Genomic DNA, 27,916 nt, shown 5'->3' on the forward strand with positions numbered 1-27,916 from the left:
CCGTCGTCGATGACTTCGAGTGTCTTCGCCCGGGCCGCGTTGATCCGGCGGCGGTGGACAATGGAAACAGGAATCGCAGTAAAAATAGTAATATAATAGGGAGTGAGTGAGTCGGGATGACGATGACGGCGCGAGATGAAACAGCGAGTGAGAGAGACGTGGACACGTGGAGAGTAGTATGCGTGTGTGGTTATGGCAGGGGGTGAAGAACAGGTCTAACGAGCTCAGGTGAATGGCCAGTGGGAAAAATTACGGAAAAATATCCTTTTTAGGAACGTACAACGATCGTATTACTTTAATATCCATATAAAATATACGTACTATATGTGTATTTACCTCTTACATAGAGGTGTTTAACATATAAACATTTTATAAATCTTTTGGTGCAGCGCATATTGTATTATGTAAATGCGTTGTCGTTTGTGTGCGATTTTGGAGGTCTCTTCTGTAAACGCTGTCGGTCTCCCGCAGCAGATCTGAGTCCGCCAATAACCGACCGCGATCGGGGATATGATTGAAGAATATACCCACGTGTATCGGGTTACCACGCGTATTTTCTTGGTACACCCCGTCGTTGTACCACTTGTATCAGCATTTATACAATAAATTTCGGTAGACGGTGGCCAGGTTAGACGTTTTTGGTTTTTCTATATTATTATTATTTTTTTTTATTGTTCTTTATTATAACATCGGCGACATTGGCCTTTAGTTACAATTTTTTTTTTTGTTAAATTATATTATATTATATTTATGAACATTAAAATTGGTGTAGTGGTGTCCGCGTCGGGTCCGAGTGCTGCGTCTAGGGTTGGGTATGTTGAGGTTGTTGAGTTCATCTGCGTGTTGGAGGCATTCTGTGATTATGTGGCTGATTGAGTGTTCGGTTCTCAAGAATACCACATTGGTTTTTCCACGAGGTATCCATGTGTAAGACGGATGTGCCGATGCGGAGTCTCTTGATAATTACCTTATCCCTTCTAATATATATATATATTATTATTGATATTATAATAAATGACACGCGTAAGTACAATATTATTATCACGACGATTATTCCCTTTTTTTCAACATATATTTATATATTATCAATATATATTTACATACCTATCATCTGCAATCGATATTTTTTTCTCGACTGGATCCGGTGACCTGTTATCGTCTGTCTCGAAGGGTTTGTCAGCGACAGGCTCTCTCGTATACCTAATATATTGTGGGTTATGTATAGTACCTACCTATGTGTAGGAATTTTCGGAACGTGAATTGTCTAACGCGCTACCCCGAGTTGGGGTCGCGCATATCCGCATAATATGATAAACCGATCCGGACGTCTAATGTGTATGTAATATGGATATTATATTATATAACCACGCTCGCCGGTTACTTCCGTCCGTTCACCATTTTTGTGGTCGGCATAACATCGGGTATAACATGTATACGCCGAACGTGCCGCGACGACCCGCGCGCATTTATATGTGTCGCCCCGGAAATCCTCGAGCTTATATCGATTAGGTAGGCACATTTCGTTTTATTTTTCCGGTGTTTTCGAATGTCCGGTGACTCGTATACGTATGTTCTCAAAATACAAGTCGCAGTTATATATTATGTAACAGCCGTACGTTTTCCCAAGTTTGTGTACATAGTAGTATGTATGTAAGTTTTCCCACGCACGAACACGATACCGAATTTCCCTCGCGAATACCCCCTAAACGAGTCTGTTATGGACATACGTTTATAATATACATGCGTATACACACTCGCATAGTGTCTGCTCGTTGATGCAGGTCCGTCGTCACCACAACGATTCAGAGGCAACCCAGCCCAGAATAAGCGGACAGCTAGCCCACTGATGAAAGGTTGTCGGCATAATATTATATCAAATGGTCACCCATTATACCACAATGTTCTTGTTCAAGTGTCACTATAATCATTTTTGTACTGTTATTATTTTAAAATTTTTTTATTATATATATATGGTGCGTTACAACATACTGCATGGGTGATTGGTATGTATTTATATTTTGATATTCTGTAACGTTTTACAAACACAATGGCCGTAATAGTAATTAAAAAAATGATGTGTAAGTACTCCATTACTACAATGCATAAATATGACTGAATATATTGCTTGAGACCCACCAGTTACAACCAAGTATCGGATCTTGTGGTCTTAATCCAAGCTTGGTGGCAGCAATGCCGATTTCCATCGGAAACCGCCGGTGTTCAAATATTATATAAAATACACTGTTATTGTATTTTTATAATAATATAAATTATACAATGATAATTGGATGTATTATATATGTTTTTGATTTTCACAATCGGAATCCTGCTCGCATAATGGCGAACAACCGGTTATCGCCTGTGCAGTAATAATAATAATAATAATAATAATAATATACACGCGGTGTACGTTTTCATAATCTTCCCTTGTCGTGTGCCGTGTTGTTTGAATAAAAAAAGTAGAAAAAAAAACCTAACCGTAAGTCATAACAATAAATTCGTAGACGCGTTCATGTATAGGTTTTACATAAATTCTATGGATTTCTGGTAATAGTGTAAAATGCGACGGTAGAAGAAACGGCTGTGCAAAACAAAAATTTAAAATAATAATATATTCTTCGCTGGCTTACACGACGACGACGAGTGCGGTGTACAATATAATATAATCTGTTCTCGCGTTCTGGTTCTTGCGCGCCAATACGAGGACGGAGGTGAGCGCGCGCGGCCAAGGAGCAGCGGCCAGCGCGATCCGCACCGGCAGAAATAGCCGCGATCCAAAATTAGACGCGCTCGGACGTAGCCCGTGTTGCCCGCCGCCGTGTCCCGCACCTGCCAGAAAATTAAATGGATAAACGCGAGGAAAAATAAAACAGTTTCTCTTGTGTGCAGCAGTATATTTCACTATTATACACACGTACGATGAATATTTGTGTGCCTTCTTCGTTTTAGCAGACTTTCGCTTTTCCGAGGACCCGCGACCGCGGCGTGTCGTTGGCGCGCACTAAAGCACTCGCTCCGCGAAGACCTGTGACTATGCAACGCCACCGGTGTATGATAGAATATTTCACATGTTATTCTGATAACGATAATATTATTATATTAATATGATTAACCTAACCTCCTCCCGACCACTAATTCGTCACCAATTAACGCGCGCGCACGCATCAATTATTGTTGTGTAATACGAGACGCGGCGGCGACGGCGGAGTGTTTTTACACGTTTTTTTCAACACACAGTACATCTACGATAACCTACCGCGTGGTGGCTAATGATGTGATATTTTCGTCCCACGCACACCTCTGCCACCGCCGCCGCTCCGGGATCCGCGGGAGACTGTTTGAAATATTATTTTTACGCGCACACGAGTCGTCGCCGTCTCGTCGCGCGCGTGTCTACGTGGACGGATCCGACGTCATAAGATAATGATAATCGCAATAATAACGAGTACGTTAACATGTTATTATTTTTATTATATTATTATTTCGTTGGCACTAATTATTTTTTATTACAAATTATTGTATCAGGCGGAGATTGCAAACGTATAATGGAGCGTACGATTTGATTTGTTATGTTTTGTTTTTATATAATAATAGGTATAACTAGGGCTGGGAATTTAATGTTCTAAACATTAAGAAAATAACTTTAAAATTGAAAATTGCCAAAAAATGCAAAACAATGCGAAATAAAATCTTCTATAAAACCTTTATGTTATACAACGAGCTAGTTTTAGAAATCAGTGCAACTTCAGTTGAATGTTGAACGTTGTAAATTAACCAAGTTCCCGGACAAAACAAACACTCATAATCATAACGTTATTGATTCATATTACATTCTGGAACTTAATACACTGTCGCCGCCCACCAACATTATTTTGAACATATATTATGTTTGATTCGGTAACGTAAAAGCAGATCCAATAATGGATGTTAATTGTTAAACATTATTATGTAGTTTGTTGTCATTAGGAACGCGAAATTATTTTATACATTACGCGACCCCTGGTGGTCTCTGACAATCGCGCTACAGCACTATTGCTGTACAAAGTATGCGGAGAGAGGGGAAGGCGCGCGAGAGAGCTGAAAAAAAGTTGATAAACAATTGTCGGCACTGTCGGCGGCCGAGGATAGTCCTATAGAGGTATTGTGCAACCATCGTCTCTCGGTGTAAACGCCGAATGGAATAACACCGACGATAGAGAGAACCGGTTGTTGACCCTTAGCGCGCCAACGCCAGCTGACCTTCTCCGCACGCACGCACGCATGCACGCACGCACATGCGTACGCCAGACCGAACTCAAGCCGCCGCCAGTCGTCCGCGCGCGCTGCCGCTCGCCCTGCTGCTGTCGCGTCGCGGATCGTTCGCGGCTTCGCGCCAATGCCGCTGCCATTGCAACACGTTCACGAGCTTCCCGCCTGCCCGCCCATCCTACCACCACAGGTCTACTATTGCTGCAGCCAGCCGACGCCGTTATCAACAAAAAAAACACAACAACGCCAATACTAATATTATTATTGCCTCTACCTCTCACTCAATGTCTGTCTGTCTCTGTCTCTGTCCCAAACGTGCTTTTTTCAAACGATGATGGATCGATAAAGTATAATATTATTATTAAAATTTATAATAATACTATAGCCATAATGGGTTAGGCTAGTATTATTATTGTCTTATATTGTATGTCATTATATATTTTATGTTTTATGTAAACTTCGTACGATGCTCTTTCGGCGATTTCATATTTCATGTTGCATGCCTCACACGATCGTTGTCGTTTACTCGGTAAGATAACAATACGTGTGCTGTATGGTTTGCGTTGATTTGCGACGAGTTCGGACGTTGTTTTAGATGTTTTTTTTATTTCGTTGATGCGGTGGCAGGGCGAGAAAATCGAATGGGTGATCAACAATGTCTCGCGATTTCCTAAATTTTTTTAACATGGACGTGTATCCGACGGCGACCGTCCTAAACACTTGTTGTGACCATTGGCGCAACTAGAGTTAAAATTCTGGGGGGGGCTAAAGTCCACCTAACAAAACTATTTATTTAAAATATCCCAAGAGGTTTATATCTAAATCAATAAGGGATATTTTTTTTTTGTGAGAGGGGCTAAATCGTAGTCAGGGGAGGGGGTTAGCCCCCCCCCCCCTCACAGTTGGGCCGACGGTTGTGACGTGCATTATACTGTGGTGCATTTCATTATTTTACTACTGCGTGTAATGAGCGCCCAACGCTAAGATTCGATATCAGTTACAGTGACTATACAATTATTATAAGGAAAAATTACGTTATTGGCCAGGGGATAACCGTCAAACATACGGCACTCGGCGATACTACTATAATATAGTGGTTCACAAAAAAATTATCCGAGGTCGTTCCATCAGTTCGGTAGACGATGCATAGAGTATTAATGCACGACGATATACGTCACTGCAGTTCGGTCATTACTTATTTTTGATTTAAGCCCGATTTTCTCATTTAGTTTACTCTCTTGCTCAGCGCTCTATGTAGTACTTACAGAACAACTTGTGCCTTATACGACGGGCGACATAACGTCCCGATTGTCCCATTAAACTTGTATAATAATTTGTCTCGTAGACCAAATGTGTTCTGTATACTTAAACCGTTATTATTATTGTTATTACTGTTCTTATTATTGCTATGTGTATTATGTATGGTCTACACTCAACAGTCTGCAGAATGCGGTTTTCGGTTTACTATCGTTTTATGTTGTCGGATTTGATCCATTTTATAGTTTCTCGTCTGTAGCACACACACTAGGCCCTTGATTACGTTATTATTTTGTTGTTTCTCAGGACGTACGATCGGTATTTATTTTTCTATACATATATGATCGTCTGTCGTGATATATTTTCATTGTATTTAATGTATAAATTACATTTCGTTCTAGTTGCACAAATTTGTCTGTCACGAGGATTTGGAACAAGACGTTTCCGTTCTCTATAGCTATATATATTATATACATACATATAAATAAATATTAATACTATCGTCGTCCCGGATAATATGTCACCCAATCCCTTCACGTCCTATCTTAGTGTAATCCACTTTTATGCTTCTTCTCGTCGTGTATAACGCTGCCGAAAAAGACTGTTGGATATCGTCGCATTTGAACTTTATTTTATCTTGATGTATATATGATTAGAATAAACGATTACAACGTTATACCTATATCTCCGTTCTGATTAGAATTCTATTGATTTAGTATAAGAATATATTTACACTCCATTTGGCCTAGGATTTGTTTTCTTCATTTTAAGTACAAAGATTCTCGCAATGTGTATAATATCCGTCTGAGCGATTCCTCAGACGCTTAGAGGATATACTATTCGAAAACGAAAAAAAAAAATTATAACACCAGACCGACGATAAACGTTTTCTTCCATAATACATAATATTATATTATACCCGTCGTCCAGGCGTCCTCCACGCCGACCTCGTAGTATTTTGATGAATTTTTTCACATTCAACTGTGTTTGTTGATCAAAGTCGATCGTATATTATATTATTATAGTTCCAACTAAGTGTGACCCTCGGAAGGTCTCGTCCAGTGGGTTACTATACATTGTTACAGCCGCTAACGACGAACCCACGCTAACTATAATATTATACCAACGTATACACTAGTGTACACGTGCCAGACAATAACGGCAGCAACCGCAGCTTTGATGGCGTCGTTGTGTTATTTGACCTTGTACGAGAGTATATAATATTATGTACGTAGTGTATATGGCATGTGTGTATGTGAAACGTTAATGCAGTTGTTACTGCACTCGGTGCAAGCGAAACCTTTCAAGGATGACTGCAGTTTTTTTCTCTTCTTCGTGTAGCAACCGTAAAATTAAGAAACAATAAGTAATGCTTTTATAATAATGACGCCACCACTGACGCAGCCGCCGCCATCGTCGTTCGGTGTATTAAATTGAGATCCAACGAGTAAAATTGATTTTTCGGTTATTATCCCAAACTATAAAACAAAGTTATGAACTCTGGCGTTGCAAAAAAAAAAAAAAATCAAATACATAAATCCATTTAATAAATGGCGGGGTTTCTGTCTACTGTAATAAGGATGACAATTTTTCATTTATTTTCGCGTTTTACGATAGGGAGTGAAGTGCGCGCTCACTAACCTAATGCATTTTTTATTTTCTTCCGCTTCGCTTTATCATGAGATTATAACCACTATACACTGTGGCTGGTGTACCGTCATAGTTCGTCTGTGAAAATAGAATTGGTTTAAAATGGATTTTTTTTTAATATAAACTTTATTAAACTTAGTTTAACATTTTGAAGAAAATAATATAGTTTTGTTATATATTATACATATGCATAATACTCTGGATTATTACTTATTAGTTATTTGAATGAGAAATTATATTAAAGGAGAGCGGCGCTCTCTACGAATAACTGTCTTAAGGTGATTATTTTTTGAGAATAAAATTCAGAGAGTCAAAAATACTTCAAGGACTCTATGTCTCTATATGGCAGCTGCAGTATAGTAATTTTCGGTTCCGTGCCAGAACTTTTTTTTAAAATTATATACTGTTCGGGGAGACCATAGGGTTATAGAAAAGCTACAACTATTTTCTCGTGTAATATACGAAATGAATAAAAAAATTGTTCACGAGTTTTTGTGCAAGAATGTAGCAAAACGTGATTAAAAATTGATAATGTACTAGTGTTTACATTATTACAGTGTGACTAGTGCAACATATTATCTACTGTTCTGATTTTTAATTAACGTACATATTAATTGCTTTAATTTTAATTAATACGGAAAAACGGTTGAAAAAACATAATATTAAATAAATACTGATTAAACTCTCGTAATTAATAATATTGTATGTGCTTACATTATCACTCACCACGTGCAAGAAGATTAGTAAAATCAATAATAATATTATTACAACCCGGCGGGCTATAGTCGCATTGGAAGAGAGCGGCGGGCCATCCGATAACAGACCAGATGTAAGATTGCATATAGGTACACCTAGTACCTGTAGGCTGTAACTCAGTGGTGGTATGCCATAATAAATTATAGGTTATAACTAATAAATATAGTTTTACTGCGGCTACCGTGTAATACGTTAATTATTTACTTAATAATTATTATGTCGAGCAGATAAACCAAGCCAGTTATATTTTGTTCTAGGCAAATAATAATCGGTATACACTCGGCGAGGAGTTAGATCATGCCCTGTGGCGTCGTAAACAATCAATCTTTTCGATTAAGAAAATAACTCACAGTTTCTAAACGTGGTTAGGAATTTAGAATGAGTAAATTGGTGATTGTTTATTATTATAATATTTTGTTACAATACCGAACAGAATTAACACATTTTACAAGTACACACACTATATAATACTTTTGTCGGAATTCATGCGAGCTACAGTCCTAGTTTATTTTATTTGTTTAGACTCTTTGTGGTTTCTTCGAAGGAATTATTGTTGATTATTGACAAATAACATGTCCACTGTTGTTAAAAATCCAGATAATAAAGACAAGCATTTTTTTTTTTATCAATGGTTTATTTATTTATTTTTTGTGGCCTTTATTATTATTTACATAGAAACATTACCGCCGTTGGCCCAACAACTAGCTCGATATATTATAATTTATGTGCAAGTAAAATGTATACCTTCGTTTGTTGTTTAAATTATGAATTGACGACGTCGTTGTTCCTCGTTTCTTATCCGTTGACCGAAAGTGCTTTAAGTGTTAATAATGTTTTAAAATTTCGGTAGTAGGTATTAGAGATCCTATATAATCTATATATATATAGGCTCTCTCTAGCATAGGTAGGTACTAATTACGTTTGCTTTGCGTAACGATTTGTTTTTTACTGTCCGTTAAAAGTATACTACCCACTTTAAATTAATAATTTATTATATTAGTTATAATATGTTACCACGAGTCCGCTGGACGTGTCACAGAGACGACCCGATGAGTGTTAATTATTGACTCGTCTCTCAAGAACGTTTTCCTACGACTTTTTTTGATAGTTATACGAATGATTGCAGAATTACTTGCACGCATGTTCGAAAGTCGTACTAAATTCGTACGCTGAAATCGTTTTCGTTTCCCCGCGTATAATATAATGTCACGCGATTCGGCACGGGATAGATTCGTTTGGTCACCGGCGTATCCCAGAAAATGTATATCGATAAATTATATCGCAGTCACTCGCTAATAATATAAATTTAATGTCACATATAATAATACTATGAATTATAGAACAAGATTCGGTTGGTTACCTACCCCATCCAGGTGTCAACTCAAATAAATATATTATAATATTATGATTAAGATAATGATAACTGAGAAGCGACTAATACAAATCTATAATCGAATTGTGTTCGAGCTTTGAGGACCTTATATTGATTAGTAGTGGCTGTTGATATAGGTGTATAATACACTGTAAAGCCCCGCATCCAATAATCGTTTCGGACTCCGAAGGTATCGCTGGCGCTCGCTATACAATATTGAATATTATTATATGCGAGAGTTGCTGCCACTGATTATTAAATGTATGTTATTATAATATTATAAATCGTGTATATTCGTGTTATTGAATAATTAATGGATAGTCGCGCACGGGCGCATTCACACTTTATAATATAGGACCCGCCGCTGATCGGAGCCGATGAAAACCGGTGCGAAATAATGATTTATGGCGTGTGTATGTGCACTACCTCCAGGAGGGGGGTTAAACAGCGGTATAGCGACTGTGACATCTGTATTTGTTTCTTTATTTTTTTTTTCGTCTGAGGGACGCCTGATCTTTCCCCTCTTAGTCTTACCCCTCGCTTTGTTCTGATGTTCTAGTCATTACCCCGGAGCCAAAATATGTAAACTGTGCGCTGGGCGCTGAAGGTGGCCCATTGAATTGAACCTAGAGGTGTGCGTGTATATAAATAATTATTATAATATTACATATACTATACTCCTATATACATATATAATATATTATATTAGACGCGCATACAAGGTGTGGAAAACACGGGCGAAAGGAATCGAAAGAAAGGACGACCGCGACGATGAAATAGGGTTATCGGCGAGAAAGAAAAATTATTATAGAAATTTATGATTATTTATTTATATAATATACGGGAGCAATAACAAAAAAAACGTGTTTTGGGGTTATTGTTGGGTAAACATTTCTTTATTGTTAACAAGTTTCCACACGGGGCAGCACCCGTGATATTATTATTATTATTATTATTCTCCACCGCCGTCGCGGCATTTAATAGCAATTGATTTGCGTGGTGGAGAAAAACGGGGGCTTTTTATTTCGCCAACCGACCAACCCCGTGTGACGGCGCCTCATGAATACGTAACGATGTTCCAGACAAAAAACAAAAAAAGCACCGAAATATTGCTTCTTGTGTGCCGCTGTATGTGTGTGTGCAGTATTTCTAAAAATTGCCCTCTGACTCGGCACCGTAGGAATGCAATTGGGAATTTATACAAAATGTGTGCGAGAGCGTGCAGCAGCGTGCTACAGCCGGGGCCACGCTAATAAAAAGAGGAATTCTCGATTTTATATTTATAGCCGTATTATGTGTGCGCGTGTGTTGTGCCCGTAGTGTGTATATTATAATATATATACTATTATGCTTTGCGCCAGCGTGAGCATTTCGTTTTTCGTCATGTTATTATATATTTTTTACGCTTTAAATTCTGTCCGTACACCGACCACCGTCCATCGTCCATTGGAACTTTTGTAGCCTTAATTTAATAGATCACGGTCGTCGTCGTATGCGCGTGCGTCTATATATTATATACGCGATCGTATGAGATTGCACATGTCTGTAGGAAACGCCGGGCGAACACGACGACGACGACGACGCGGGGTGAGATCTAAGGCTTTTTTTTATAACAATGACAGACATTTTAAGTACGGAAGCTTAATATCTTTGAAAAAAGTCAACGGATAAGAGTAAAATACTGGAGTAATGGTTTTATCCTTAATGCAACTTGAATTATAAAATATATGGGATACGTGGAGTATTATATAGTGCAGGGTTCAGCAATTAATATTTTTGGAGAGTACTTAAGGAATTCAGGAAATTTTTGGTATACCTACAACCTACATCAAAATGTAATGTTCATGTTTATCCAAAGATATCAAAGGCCAAATCAAAAAATAAAATACAAAAATAATGAATAACCTCATTTAATTCACTATAAAAAAGTGTATCATTTAAAAAATACATTTCTTGACCTTGGGCCAGATAAAATTTGTCGATGGGCTGCCATAAAATCGGTGACTTCTGATATATATATAGTGCAACATGATTTCGAGGTGTCACTAAGTGATTTTTCGTATCGTTGTGCGACGACGCTCCCGAAATTAAAACTGTTGTGGTATATAATATGTATCGTTTTTATGGATGTGTCGGTCTTTATATATATATATATATACGCATCGCGGCATCGGATTTCACGCACTGCAAAGCTCGCGGCGTGTGATTTTCTCACGGAAAACCGTCGAAATCTCGCTCTCGGTATTATTGGACTTATCCGGAAAGCAAACAACCGCGGCGCCGATGGTCACCGGTTTTTTTTCCATATCCCCCTGTCTATCTCTCTCTCTCTCACTCTGTCAGATTTCGGGAGGGTCGGTAATGCAGCAGAAAAGCGGTTGACAGCTGATGACGGACAGACGGCCAGTGCAGTCGGCGGTTACAAAGGTGGGGGGTAGGGGGGCACGTCGTGCGGGCCCAGCAGGAGCGTATTCACGCACAGAAGCGCGAACACGAATCTACGTGTGTGTACACATTCACTGGCTGTAATGTTATATAATATACATATTACTATAATTATGTATATGTATATTAACGTGTTCACCGTGTGCACACTGTACACGGGTAACAAACACATTATATGATACGTAAAAAAAAAAAAAAAACGAAACGATCAATAACGTGTTTTTTCACAGTTCTCACATGGCGATGATGACTTTTTTCTTGCCGAAAAGGCGAAAACCTCTCATCATCTTCGTCGTGGACTCGGACCAAGCTTTATCTAATAGTATATATTATATTAAATTGTTATCTACCTATACCAACCTATATATTGCACTGGCGCACTGCACCCACCAACGTGTGAAAATGCCACTAGGATTTTTTACCCCTATATAGGTATAATACCAGGCCCGTTCAGAGCTATTCTGTTAGGTTTTATTTTCCCGGGGAAAAATCGTGCATATCTTTTCTCAAAAACGTGCTGAGTATAGCTACAGTCGTTATCCATTTAGGTATGCTGGTGGATTTCCATTAAGAATGATACATTTTACATGTTGTCCGACATTATATTGTATAGTAACATTAGTATGCATATATTTTGAATACAACATCATTATAAAGGTAAAACATTAATGTGTATAGTATATTTTTTTAGGAACAAGTTTAATTTATTAGTTAGGTGTTTGGTAATTATTATTAATTATATAATAATAATTATGTAATACAAAATAATTATAATTGGTATTTTTCTTGATGTTGTCGTCGTCAATATTATTTACGCTCATATTTTCACATGTGTTTTGCCACAACGAATTTGGAGTGCATTTTCCGTCAATGTTTGTCCGAACGACCGTCTTGTACTCAACGGAACGAGTCGTGTAGTGTGTGTCATCTCGAGCGAGTTTCTAAAACATGTCTTTTCCTTGCCCGACTGCAGTCAGCCCCCGCGAGCGTAGTCGTTGCGCTTCCACTTCTGAGCCGGCAGTTGGTTGGCGGCGAGTGGTGACGCTATTACATTTTTCCGTCACTTTTTCTTATATTCCCTTCTGTCGTTTTATTCTTTCTTTATTTTTTCCTCTTTTTTTTTTTAATGACATACGACTTGACGTCATGGTCGGACGCAAATATTTGACGGCGACAGTTGGCGAAATAAGGACTTACTTCTTTCCCCTCGTCGTCCGATACTCCGATGCAAATCCTTCTGTCAGGTACGGTGCTCGTTCTACTTTTTATACTTTTTTTTATTTTAAGTAAATATACAATGGCAAATATTTGACGAGTTACTGGGAAAAAAGGCATTAATATTCCCTTGTCAGTTTTATTTTTTTTTCAACGATACATCTCTCTGACATGTTGAAAACAATATTTACAATTCTTCTAATTATTTGTCCTGTATTTCTTTTCTGTTTCATTGATGTGTCAAGTAAAAAAAAAAGTGTTATATTATATAATTATGATATATTTTTGATATAGAACTTCAACGCAATAATACAAATATGATTACGAACTGCAGCATTCTATCGTCGTTTGTTGTACTATATACATTATTATAATATGTAGGTATATTTTTCTCTGGAACCATTCAAATCCTATGAAAAAACAATTCCCAGATTCAACCATTTTGATTTTCAAACATATATTTTGTAAATTTTCTTCGGAAACCAAAACGATTAAAAGTGGGAATCGTATTTTCATTATAGGTATCCAAAGATATTCTTAGTTGGTTAATCAACACTTGGCAAGTAAATTGTAAATCCCCAATTCGCAGTGGCGTAGATACGATTTTTTTCTGGGGGGGGTTTTAAAATATATTTATGATACAAATTACAAGTTATTAGTTTTTTACGTACGTTATTTTTATTTTGTTTCAAATTTGTATTAATTATAAATAGTTTTTATAGTTTTATATTAGTTTATTATAATAATTCATAAAATAAAATCCACTCGACGTTTGTTAATAGATAATTCGTCCAACACTTCCTTTGCATCTACTGATATTGAACGATGAATGGAGAGCATTGCCAAACCATTTAATCTTTTCTAAAAATGTAAAATATCATTCATATTTATTATTTTTATTTAATTAGTTCTTATATATTATATTATACAATTTTATAAATACCTCTGACATTGTATTCCTTAGGTACGTCTTAATTCTCTTTAATGATGAAAAAGATCTTTCGGATGAAGCTGTTGAAACAGGTAGTGTTGCTAAAATTTGTAGTAATTTGTATATATTTGGATACATGTTATTGCAGATAACTAAAGCATCCATAGCATTTGTAGGTTGTTTATCTAGTGCAAGTATTTTACGTCGCCAAAGTTTTAACTCAGATACCAAAATATCTTTATTGTTATCTGCCAAATCATCATTATAAAAATCTATCAAACTAATAAATTCATCTTTTTCAAGTGTTGTCATTTCTGACGTTTTTGGAAATAAGTTTTGAAATCCTTTTAATGTTTTCTGATGTTCAATAAATCTCGATTCAATTTCGTTAATAAACAATTCTAAATAAGGTATGAATATTGTTATTTTAAAATATTCTTCAGGCGTGTTCACTGAATAGTTATCTCTGTTTTTTTGTTTACGTGCAATTCGAGGTAATGATATTGAAAAACACAACTCCTGAGCTAGAACAGATGCTTTTGTATAGATTTCATGAAAATATTCATCAATGTTACTTCGAATTGTTTTTAATTCAGACAGTGTCGCATTAGCTAATATCATAGCTTCTCTTAAATCAATGGCAACGCTTTGGAATTGTTTAGATAGTGGCAATCCAACTGCAAATATTTTCGATAAAACCAAAAGTGATATGATAAACTCTCCTTGTAAGATTGAATTTTTTAAATTATTTGCTTGACTTGAGGTATCACCATCGGCCCAACTACTAATAGTGTCTAAGGAATCAACGACACATTCCAAAAGTTCGATAAAATCGTGAACTGAATGAAAACGTTCGATCCATCTTGTAGCACAGTTGCGTTTTAATGTTTTTGCATTAATTGTTCCATTAAAGTCTTCGATTGCTTGTGAAAGTATATTTTTTCGTTTGGGGTATACAAAGAAATCTCGTGATTTTCCAATCGTACCCAAGCAGTTTCTAATTGGTTGTATTGTACAAGATTTAGATACTGCCAAGTTAAGGGTGTGTGCTGTACAGTGAACATAAGTTGCCATCGGATACAATTGAGAAATATGTGACCTAACACCATTAAATTGTCCAGACATAGCTGCAGCCCCATCGTACCCCTGTCCACGTAAATACTTAAGTTCTATCCCGAACGCCTTTAAATTTTCAACAATGCTCGTGTTGTTACGTGTTGGACGTCGGAGGTCGTTATCGCTGTTTTCGTCGATTTTATAATTGATTTTCTTAAAATAAAACTCAGAAGTGTAAACACTCGAATAATTTCTATAACTATATTAATATAATATATAGTAATAATAATATTACACATGTTAATTTGTACTAGTATTATTTACCTATCTATTATTTAAAATTCTAACCAATATAAAAAAGATTTGTTTTTTTTTTTGGTGTAGGGGGGGGGGGTGGAAACCCCTTACACCCCCCCCGTAACTACGCCACTGCCAATTCGAACCTTAAACAACTATCTTATTGTTACCATAAAATCTGGGTTAAATGCTGTATACATTTATTACTGTTTTTATCCATTCGCCAGGCCCTTATCATACCATATAATTTACTTAATATGTATATTGTTTCTATTTTAACAAATATTAAATGTACGATAAATATAATATAATATCATACGAGTATATAATACGGTTTTAAAATATATTTAATAATTCGATTATTTATTTATGTTTTTATATTTTGTACTATCAGTCATTAGATAAAATACTTTTCTCTTATCACGAATCAACAATTTAAATTTTAATGTAATCTTAGTAATTCATAATTTATTTAGTTGTAAATTATAATTATATCTATTCAATATAAGTCTGTATAAATTCGTGTATATACATATACTTATTTATTTTCATGTTGTTTAAATGTTAATTTCACACGTTATAATATTAATCTCCCATTAACCATCGTCCAACTTTCGTAGGCTGGGAAGGAACGAGGGTTATTAATAGTTGTATATATCCATGTACTCATAGTTTGTATTCCTATTTCCTACGAGTTTAGTTGTCAGCCGGGCACATTATTTTTCAGATAGCTTTTAACCCTGATTTACTGTATTACAAGACGTAGTGTTATCATATATTTCATCGTGTAGTTAAAAAGCCCATTAGAAATTATTCCATAAATAAACAAAAGGAGGTAACCGAGTTCACCGATAAGTATATCAACAAATTCGATTACTTTTTGTAAAAAAATGAAAATAGGACCTACATCTAAAATGTTATTCTGTCACATTCTTATGGATAGATTTTTTTTCCGATTTCAGGTTATCTGTATAGCAATACTGTGCGAAGTTTTAATTTTTATTCCATACATTTTCATATTAGGTATATTAGGCCTATTGACTATTTTTCAGTTCAGATCGCATCGCTCTAACGAATATTACAAGGGCTTTACTGGTTATATTTTGAAAATAATGTTTGTACTGTTGTAGGACCCTATATCTATAGAAATACAAAATAATATACATATAAGGACTATATAATATGTGCGTGTGTATTTGTCTGGGAAAACGGAACACGAATAATACAATTTGCAAGCTCGACCGCTATTAACCCTGTATAAATTATTGCATTAGTTATTATAATCGAGCGATAAGAAAACGTTTTTGGTATTTTACATTGTACCATTCAAAATGTTTATTTATTTTGATATTAATTAGTGGAGAATATTAGCTCTGCCGTTTAGGATTTTAAACAATGCAGAAAATTCCAAAAATCTCGTTTCCGTTGAATGTTTTTTAGAAAATAATCTTTATTGTTAGGTATAGATACTACTCGTATTGGCATAATATTTTCACATATTTTCTTCATGTTATCAACGTTTTTTAACAATGCTAATAGTATAATAATCAATATTCGCAAAGCCGCAAAGGTCATATTTTTCTATGTACAAGTATGTATTTATTATTTAAGTTTTTTTTTTGATCGTGCACATTCGACAGTGTTGTCGAACTGTGTACCTGAAGTCGTTGCACTTTGAACTTGATTATAAAATATCGGTCATAATTATTACTGTGCGCTTATAACCTATATAATATAATAACTTTTTACCCATGGTACATACATGACAAACATTGTTGTTCATATTATGTAAACTGCATAATTTTTAGCTGCCAAAGTTCATCAAACATTTTGTTCATATCAGGGAACATTCTCCGATTGTATAGCATCTCGGCTTACGGTTAATTGATCCTTTTAATACCTATTAATATATGAATTATGATATTATATAATAATATTGTATGTATGTGTTTGCGTGTTGTCTAATAATCGTTGACCGTCTAACTCTATAGAAATTATTATATACGGCGGTATACTGTACACCGTATGGTATTTACTATTTTGTGTACGGGCCTGTATATTATTTGTATATGCATGTATATTGTCTCCAATCAGAGATCCATTTGATTGTTATTGCGGACACGGAGAGACTATAAACAGCCATGTAATTGCCGGACACAATATATGTAATTTTTTTTTTCTTCTTTCGACCCGTCAATGCCACGCATGTATATTATATATTATAATATACATAATAATAAAATATATGCAACATTATTTTTACAAAAAAAAACTGGTTATACGTGTACACTATAAAGCTGATCGTCGCCGCGACATTGTAACAATTTTCTGTCTACTTTAGCTGACCGGTTTTTTAACATAAGTTTTTTTTTTGGAATATACCATCAATTGTACCGTGTGTATATGTTCTTGGGGGAATTCGCGCCTCGTTCGGTCCTTTTGTTCGCGAACGATTATTATTATTTTCCGAGATGTGTGTGCGCACGACCCTTGGCCACGTCAAAATCTAACCGGACGTATTCGTGTATTTACATACACATAGACCTAACTAACCAAAATTGGCCGGTATGTTCGCGCGAGAAGAAGCCACAAACAATAAATATATATAAAAATCATGAAAGGAACCCGTGGAGAGAAAGAACGAGAATGAGTAAGAGAGAGAAAAAATGATGCGAAAACGTTTAAAAAACATATAATATACGGGAGAGTTCTTTTGTGCGTCGTATTGTTGGAATAAAAAAGCGGAGGGATTCTGAATAATAACAACAACGAAAGGGGTAAAACGGTGGCGCGTCTTGTTGGTCAGTCACCGGCGGCGACGACGACAACGTCGTCTACGACACAGAAAATGGACCTCCTGCGGTGTCCGAGCTCAGCGCATTGTTCGTCGTCGAGCTTCTGCAGCCGTTTCAACACACAGAACGAATCGTGGTTTGCCACTGTTTTTCCGGTCGGTAGGTAGGTAGATATACTTACATCATGACGTGCTCTATCGCGGCAACCTCGAAAACCACTCTCCCTATCTCTGTCTTTCCGTGCGGTAAATGTGCATAATATATATAATAAGATATTATATATGTATATACTAGGTACATGGTATATACCACGCTAATATTATACAATAATATTTATTTAATATTTATTTATTATAGTAAGACAATTCCAACCCGAGTATCTCGTTGTGGACATTGGAAATAATAGTATATGGTGATGGGACGATATACGTAGTTGCTTCCTTGTCGCTTTTTGGTTTTTCAGCTTTAAGTACGCTCGTATACTTTTATTGCAGACGAGAGTATACGGCCGTCGTCTCCCCAATACACGATATTATAATCGGCTTTTTTTGTAACATAAAACTGTCATGATCCGCCTTCAAAACGAATATCGTAAAACGAGATTTATAATCTGTTTGTGAACGTGTTTGTGTGAGCACAGTTACTTGTATTACAGTAAAATGTGTATGGTGTGTCTGCCTAGCCCTCTGAAGCGTAAACGAATTTTATAACTCAATGAAAACGATTTCGGTTTTTAAATTTTTTTGTATAATTTATATGGTTTGTTATTGCTATTTATAAAATTATTATTATGTATTACATTGATGTTATTTGGTAATTGGTTTTATGTAAAAAAAAAAATACCACCAGCCAGACGCAATACAGTTAATATTATATACTTTTTATACACAACAATGACGACTGATGAATGATAATTATATCATGCTCTATATGACTATATATGGAAAAATCACTTTTTTTTTGAGGGGTAGTGAAAAATTAAATAAATTCAGTAGCATAGTATGTATAGTATACAATTATTGTATACACTCTGATTATTCAGATTTTTATTCGATTACGGTACATTTCAATATGCACAAGCATACACGCGCGTTCACGGTTTTCATGAAGTGTTCTTCCTCAGCCACCCTTTTTACGTACATATGTGTGTGCGTGTATAATATGTACTGTTTAATGCGGACCGCTCATGAAAAAAGAAACAGACCCTTTAACCTTTGCAACGGTCAAGATGTGTTCACACAATGGAACCACTTAATAGAAATAATGCACGGCAGCGAATAATAATAATGAAATATAATAATATATATATATTTATTTAAAAAAATAATCCATTGTTATTCGCAAAACACTCGTTATTTAACAACAAATCACGGGCGTGTATTTTTAAGTATAGAAATAAAATTATTGCTTTTGTGCCGTTGTTGCTATGAGCTCGCAGACGTGTGTACGTGTGTCGTTAATGTGTGGTGGCAGCGGCTGTGGCGTCGTATGGGTATATTATACGGGTTTCAACGAAAATAAATAGGTCAATTCCATGTCTAGGAGACGGGCTATAAATCTCGAGGCGCCGAATTTCGGTAGGTGAAACTACTATATCTTAACCGAATATAGCTGTATATATAATACACGATATATTATACACTATGCGTCAATACACATATACATTATAATATATATAGGTATACACATAACCGACTATATATATTATTGTCACCGCGTGTCGCCTATAGCTGCCAGACGTCGTCGCACCAGAAAGTGAAAACGAATCGCAGGCGCGTCACTTTGAAGGGTCCTCTTCCGTATAAATTTACGGGCACGCACGCACGCATATGTATATTCATTATTGTGTATGCGTTAAGCTCCCGAGGATTTGTAATCCTGTCAAATGTATAATATATATACCGTTCTTGGTTATAAGTTTTCAAAATATTTACCCGAATTTTCATTCTACTGCAGTATTATATAAAACGCGTAATTGTTATTATGTTATTACTTATTACTATATAAAATATAATACATGTGGCTTGGTTTGGCGCGATCCGTACACTCAACTGCGGAAACGCTTTGAGTGTATGTATCAGCCGGTGTTGCTAGCTCCCGGATGGGTGACCACCCGGGATTTTTAGCAACAAATCCTTGGTACACATACAAACGTGTTTCAACCAACCGTTCCCCCTACAAACAACCTACAAACAAAAAACAGCTAATGGCCATAGTCGCCAGACTTAAGCTCAAAAAAAAATATACAATATGTATACCACGCACGTATGGAAGGACACGACGAGATGATTCGAGAGGAATGCGCTTCATCTGCAATAAATTAAGCCCAACGTTTTTATTCGTTTCTTTAACTCGATTTCTCGTGAGATGTCAAAGTATTCCTTCGCTCCTAGTAGGTACGTACTAGTACGTCTGCTTGGGATACAATCCTGTCAAATGCCAAACTCAATGTGTTCGAAAATCGGCTGCGCATATCACAAATATTTGTCGTTATAAATTGATCCGTACATAATCTGATGATGACGATGTTTTTAAATTGTATTTGGTGTTGGAATTGCAGTATCAAGGCTTTTTTATAGATTGTACAGCGATAGCCGATCGCAATGCAAGTGATTTTGATTATTCTGTGGCATAATATGTACCAATAGAGATATTAAAACTATGTCATGCTGAGTTCATATCGTTATAGTCTTAAAAAAATAATAATCCCTATGGAAAAAACGAACGCAGCCCGCGAATTTTGGCAAAACTATCGTCGGCTACTGGCGGACCACCAACGGACATCATCACGTGCTCGGGGTCGTTGCACTTGATTTTTTTTTAATTTTGCACAGACGAAAAAAATAAAACTTTGAGAAAACAAAGCTATAAGTAGCCCATCTCGGACGAGCCCCGTGGACCACGTCGTGTCAGTCAACGCGTTTTGGCAATGCTGATCAAAAGCTTCACGCGCGTATATATTATAATATATAATACACAAATTGTCTGTTTGCGTTGTAGCTCGTCCGTGACAAACCACAGTAACCCAGTATGTACCAATATAGTTGTATTGTATTAGGTATATATTATACATAATACCAATAACGTTTTCTGAGCGAAAATGTAAATATATTGTTAAATGAGGAGGGTGCGCGCTGCTGCAGACACAGACGCCGATGAAAACAGGTTGAAGTGCGTAAGACTTTTCTCATTATTTTTTTCTTCGATGGAAACCGAATAGGGACCAGAGGGGTTATCCTCCTCATCCCACCATGCTATTATAAAGCATACACGCATTGCATGTACATTGTACATAACTATACATTTATTTCTGCAGCACCGCGATACCATACCGTCGTAGCGTCTGTGTATAGTGTATACACATTATCATACATATATAATATATATATAGTTCATTGTGTTCGCCCCCGCTTTCACAAAATCCCGTTTATCGGCTCGAGAAAAACCTATTACACGGTCGTTTATTTGGCGTGGTACGTATTTATTTTTTTCTTCGTGCGCTACTCGTTGCGAAAAACCACCCTTGCGCCCACCATCACCGCCCTTCCGGTACGTCTTCTTCCGTTGACCCCCTCCAAAAATATATAGGTATTATATTATAAATGTGGTCGTGTGTGCGCAGGCGGTGGCACATCACAGCTGCGTTTCATTACACATGCAAAAATGATTGTGTGCAAAGAATATACACGCGCATATGTATATTATTATATATATTAAATTATATACATATAGTATTTTTCCGAGTATAACCGCCTTTTGCACACCCGATATCACACACATACCGTACCGGTAAAAAGAGTGCGGAGAGTTTGGCGCTAACATGTGCTGCTCACACGGCCGTGAAAACGACCACGACCTTTCTCACGTGGATGTCGAACACCGCCTCGTCTATATTATACGTGTTGTTTTTAGATCCGACCGGATAGATACGCGTATAGTATAGGTCGAGAAAAATAAAATCCCCATTTAAGACCTTTGAAGTCGTCGTCGCCATCGTCGTAGTTACATACGCAAGGAGTTAATCCTCTTGATTCTAACAATGACGTCGACGTCGCGGCAGCAGCAGATTTCCGACGTACAGCAGAGACCCCTTCACTCGGCCGTCGGCCACCCAGCGTTATCCACACACACGAGCGCGCGAGAGCTCTCGCTAGCATATTCCCAAACGCGACGGCGAATGAGCGCCAACAATGACTCGGCCCGTTCACAAAGACGGACTTACGACGAGGAGTGGTCCCTTTTTTCCTTTCATTTCTTTATTGCTCCTGACAGTCATTTGATTCCAACTGTATATACATACATAATAATATATACACCATCATAACTCGATTAACCGTTACGCCAACAGTAGGTATTAACTGTTTATAGCATATGTACACACGACCGGGTCTGCTCAATAATAAGTTATAGACTTATATTTAATATGATGTGTACCTACTTAATGAAGCCGTTGTTACACACACACACACACACACACACGTGTCTTGCTCGACAGCACAAATGTCGTTTTATTCACTGGGTTTAAACGTTTCTTTTTCTTTCAAACATTATACACAATCGTCAGTCTGTGTTTAAAAGTAAAACCCACAAAAATCGTGATGACAAAATAAAACCGGATGAGGTATAAATAACACTAATGAAATATTAAAATATTTTATGCATTATTTTATAAGCCGAGTACTTTTACTACCTAGTGATATATAGTATACTGGGCACTGATATACTATATAGTCAACGTTATCAACCAACCAAGTTATATATTATATATAAATACGGCTTCTAATGCCGTTTTTTGTCCGGCCTGGGGGCTTATATTTAGGTGCTTTCTAGTTTTTAATTTGACATTTGTATCTAGCGTGTTACCGAGTAATTTCATGGTTTTGGTCCCGCGAACTGTGCACACCAGGCATAATGTTTTGACAACGACAACAATATAATAACTGTAGGTATACCTGCTCCGAAGCAAAAAAAAATTAGCTTAACGATAAGGAAAAAATATGCGATATTTGATACAAACACGCCATGTGCCGCGTGGAAGTTTCAATAAAACTGTATATATAGTATATTATTTTGATATAGGTACATATGACATATTATGCCGTGTACTACCACCAAACAATACCACCACAATACAATTTTGTATTTTACCAACGGTTTTTATATGTTTATATTTATAAGTTGCGCCTTCTGAAAACGTTTTAAATAAATATATATAAATTACGCGATGAAAACACGTCTCTATGCACGTGCACTGTTGATTTGATAAACCTGCGACGTGTGTACGAAGCCAAAACAACGAGATGAACAAACAAAATTGATAGGTCGAGATTGTGATGGAGAGAGATAAAGAGGGGACGACACGACACGGCCGAGAAACAGAAGAGACGAGAGCATAAAAGAGCAATGACACGGACCTACTGCGCGATTCACTCAGAAGTTAGAATTTTTGTCATGAGAAATGTACAATGAAATAATTGGTAAACCAGAACAGTGATTATCCCCAGTGTACTTGCACCAAAACAAGAATGCTATAGGCATCTGCAACGAAGTGTTTATTATTACGCTTTATTTTTTTAACATTGGCGTACAAGATAATATACTTTATATACCGTTGGGCTGTGTTATCATATAATTACTATTTCTACAGCTATAGGTCCCAGGACTACAAAATATACTCCCATCAGAGATGTTCACTTTTAATCAAATGTTTAATTTGTAATGTATAATTTCGACAATGGAAATGAGTAAAATATTTTTCCTACAGACAATATATGTTACAAAAAAATTTCGATACAGTAGTAATCCGAAGAACTGTATCATTATAACATGTCATGTATAGTCATGTGTAATTTTTAAAACAATACGGCTGTCTATACGTCTGCACTGTTTTATAATATCATATTTTTTACGAACAGCAGTCGCAGTGATACAAATAAAAAATTGTTCTTTTCTATTTATCGGCATCGCAGTTGTTTCACACGGTAGTTCAGTATAAAAAATACTTCTTAGTTGATATTTATAGAACTTAGTGTGAATGTTATGAGAAAATAATTTCGATATTATATAAAACTATCGGATTTGTTATGTAGGTGGACGAGACGAGAGATATTTACAGAATCTTTATTGCGATACATCGACAGAAAACGACTTTGATACATAACATAATAATATTATGGCCAACAGTCAGCACCCACTCGGGCCCAATGAGCATATTTTTAATAATAATAATATAAACACGTCTAGGTTGCAGTCATGGGCTTTCGCGCGCAGATGTATTTTATGCGGACGACAAGTCACTATAGTTAGCCGTGTTTTGCGCGCATATTACGTTCTTCCGTTTCTTCTATTTCTTCTTCTTCTTCTTCTTCTTCGTCGTTTTCTACTCGTTATTTTCCTGAAACTATTTCTACCGTTTCGTCCACGCCAGAGAGACCGCCTAGTGCGTATGTCTTGAGCGCTGGAAACGTAAAAAATGACTCGACAAGGACATAATAATATGATAATAATAAGGATACGCGCTGGACCTATTCGTGATATGTACATGAGTTCATTGTACATAACATATTATATTGCATTATAATATTATTATATTTATATCTTGTGCGTGCGTAACAATAAAACATATTATACGACCTACGCGACTGTAACTGCAGTAGAACAGTATAGCCCATCGCCCATGCTTAAACCTACTACATAGTATTATATTCAGTGATATATTGTAGCCTGCAGTAGGTATATATTAATTAACGTATACATATATATTATTTTTATTCGCTCAGCCAGTGGTATCTCGTGAAAACCGTGTTTTTCCGTGACTGCAACGATCCTGGCTGTATTGCCATGGTCAGATTTTATGTCCGATTAAACACGATGTAACGGATTTTCGATTTTTTTCACCGTTCCCACCTAAAGGTTATTTGCCACACATCTACATAATCCGTATGGATGATCGCCGCGTTGTATAAAATAATTTAGTACTGCAGTGTGCATTACTGCATTATATATAGCTCGTCTATAATATATACGTGACAGTGGGCGAAAAGACAAAACGGAAAAAAAAACTGTGAATACAATATTATAATACTTACCTAATATAAGGGGTGCACAACCGAAATGAAAGAATATACGATAAGAAAACTCTCGGACCGGAAGGAATCATCGGCAGCGGGGGTGTACGTGCGTTAATAGACGTGTCAATCACGTGGCTAATATCATAATGTATAGGTGTACAAACCCTCTTTGCGTAACCAGGTGACTGCCCTAGGGGTGGGGGATTGGTGGGCGTCGGGCGCGGGCGTGTGGGAAAAATACGAGCGTATAATATAGGTACGCATAATACGAAGAGGATTGCGATTACGACGACGTTGATTATAATATTATAGTATGGTATATAATATGCATAATATAATATGTGCGCGTATGTGTGCAAGGAATTTTACACGGACAAAAATATGCCCGTTCATTGTTTAAATCGGAAACCGGACCTGTCGTTTTGTGTTCGGGTAATGGCCCGTGAACCCTTTCCGTTGTGAAGGGTATTTAAACGACTCCCTCGTCACCGCTGCCGCCGCGTCTCGTTGCCCCTTGTTGACGGTTGTTAATAATAATCCTTTACCCGCGCGCGCACTCGAACGTACAGCAGACAGCTTATATATTTGGATTTTTATTCCAATCTTCATATTATAAGTTGTTTCGCGTCGATAAGACGGACGCCGCCATCGTGACTTGCACAACAACAATATCGTATTATATTTCCGAAAGATGAAAAATAACCCGGCCAAATCTCGTCATTCTCCGGTCGTAATATTATGTAATACTCGCCGCCGTTCACGCGAAACGTCTGTTGCCATTTTATATGTACAATAACCGTACCGCTGGTGAATATATTTATTTTAACTTCCATGGCGCCGCCGTCCGTCCTGCAGTGCGGTCGTGGTGGCAGCAGGCACGGTCTGACGGGTCGGCGGAAACGGTTTATTGATTTAAGGGGCGCATTTGTAGAATATATAGGTACGTATAGCTATTTTGGTCCTGCGTCCCTTGACAGAGGTTTCACCGTTCGCCGTTGTTACAGCAGGTCATAAACGCTCGTTAGACGGAATGTTCACTCTTTTAACTGTTACTGTTATAACCCCGCAGTCACAGTATTCTCGATCCTTGTGCAACAGTGGTGATATGGTATATCTATATGGTATATCTATATTGAATGTCACAGTATAACTATACTATACATATAGTATATACCTCTACCTATACTCTATATATCCTTTCCGGGAGCGATACTACGGTGTCCACACGGGAGCTTTCGTATTCACTTGGTGGATGATTTGGTCAAGTACACGATTCTGATGAGGGATGGACCACATAATAGAAGACTTGCAAGTCTTCAGATCACATGTGATCTGTATTTCGGAAGTATAGTGGAATAAAAAATGAGTATTAAATTTTGCTTCGTTATATACTTATTTATAATAGTTTGCGCTACTCGAATGTATTATATTGATCATAATTCATAATAATTTATAGGTATTATTATTTATTTATTACGCATGTACATTTTGTAGAGTGGGTATGAGCGCCTGCTGAACTACAACTGCATTGAAATAGTTGAGTATAAAATGCAAAGTTATTAAAGTATTTGTATAATATCTAAAATATGTAGTAAACGTCTGTCACGCCAACGCACTTGCATATTATAAGATGCTGTGGCATATATATATATGCGTAACGAATTACGTCACGTTTACGGTATTATTAAAGTTCGCTCTACGTAAAAACTTTTAAATAAAAATATACTCTGTATAGATAGAGGCGGAAAAACACGCTAGACTTGAGGCGTCTACAGTACTGCAGCCGCCACCCTCTGCAGCTCACGTCGTAACGACAAGCCCTTCCGGGGTGACTCTTTGTCCTGTCACAACTGCAAAAGCATTATTCGTTTTATTATTATCGTAGTCGCCGCTAACAGAAAGTGTGAAATCAACAAATAAGAGCCGAAACGAACACAAAGCGTCGAGAGAATATACATATATTACTATAATATGTAGTATACATCTATAATATAGTAAATGTCTGCTGTACCTTTATAGTGGAGTATAATATTTCTATGTGATTGTATACATACACACACTAGTGTGAACGCCTATCACGTATTTAATTATTTTTCTACCAACATGTTGGTAACGTGCACAGCGTTTGATGTACAGAGTGATCCGTTTAACGAGCAACACTCATTTTCATTATTGACTTTTTGATAAAATAACTTGTACATAGTTCGAAGGCACTTATTAATATAGAAGATACTTTAAACTTTTGAAGAAAAACGTTATTTGATCCCTATAAAATTAATTTTTTCTTAAACCATTTTTATCATATTATTTACTTTCTGAAACTTTTTTAGACTAACATTTTTATTTCTTCATCCTTAGATGCGTGTTTTTTGCTGAATATTTTGATGCATAAATATTAAATAGTTATCGTATAGGTATAGTGAACATGCAATTGTTTATTGTTTCTAAGCGATTACATTCTAATACTACCCCTGCTACTATCAGTACATCTAACTATAGAAACAAAATATTTATATTTTTGTCTGAGAAAATTAATTTCACATAATAAATATTATATCACCATAATATATATTATATTATATATTGAAACACATCACATATCACATATTATATTATATTTACAGTATCACAAAAAGGTTTTTTTCTTAATATCTTTCATATTTTATTTATTAAATTTACGCACCGTTGCACTTTATTGGTCGTTTATGTGTAATGTGATTTAATGTCTCTAGTATTTTATGGAGTATATAATATAATAATATATAAGCACGTGTATTATTCATAGCTCATGCAGTATTCACTATCGTCGAACGCATCTTAATGA

The 27,916-nt window shown here is 36.4% G+C and overlaps 2 protein-coding genes across 2 annotated transcripts in view; one reads left to right on the top strand and one right to left on the bottom strand.

Moving 5' to 3' along the window:
- The window catches only part of LOC132943929 (ski oncogene-like), a 55,329-nt gene that overhangs the window by 7,110 nt on the left and 20,303 nt on the right, over positions 1 to 27,916 (top strand). The gene's annotated exons all lie outside the window — the stretch shown is intronic.
- On the bottom strand, positions 13,596 to 15,023 carry LOC132943930 (52 kDa repressor of the inhibitor of the protein kinase-like). The gene is made up of 2 exons (XM_061013099.1): positions 13,887 to 15,023; positions 13,596 to 13,804 (listed from the first exon to the last, which is right to left on the bottom strand). The coding sequence occupies exons 1-2, from the start codon at positions 14,997 to 14,999 to the stop codon at positions 13,691 to 13,693; spliced, it is 1,227 nt and encodes a 408-aa protein (XP_060869082.1). The 5' UTR covers positions 15,000 to 15,023; the 3' UTR covers positions 13,596 to 13,690.

This window comes from Metopolophium dirhodum, chromosome 4 (genome assembly GCF_019925205.1).
Source record: "Metopolophium dirhodum isolate CAU chromosome 4, ASM1992520v1, whole genome shotgun sequence".
In the NCBI taxonomy this organism is placed as follows: domain Eukaryota; kingdom Metazoa; phylum Arthropoda; class Insecta; order Hemiptera; family Aphididae; genus Metopolophium; species Metopolophium dirhodum.

Coding starts and splice junctions, on each gene's coding strand:
- LOC132943930 (XM_061013099.1), bottom strand. CDS start 14,999: ATGTCTGGACAATTTAATGGTGTTAGGTCACATATTTCTCAATTGTAT. Junction 13,805..13,886: donor TAAGGAATACAATGTCAGAG/GTATTTATAAAA, acceptor TTACATTTTTAG/AAAAGATTAAATGGTTTGGC.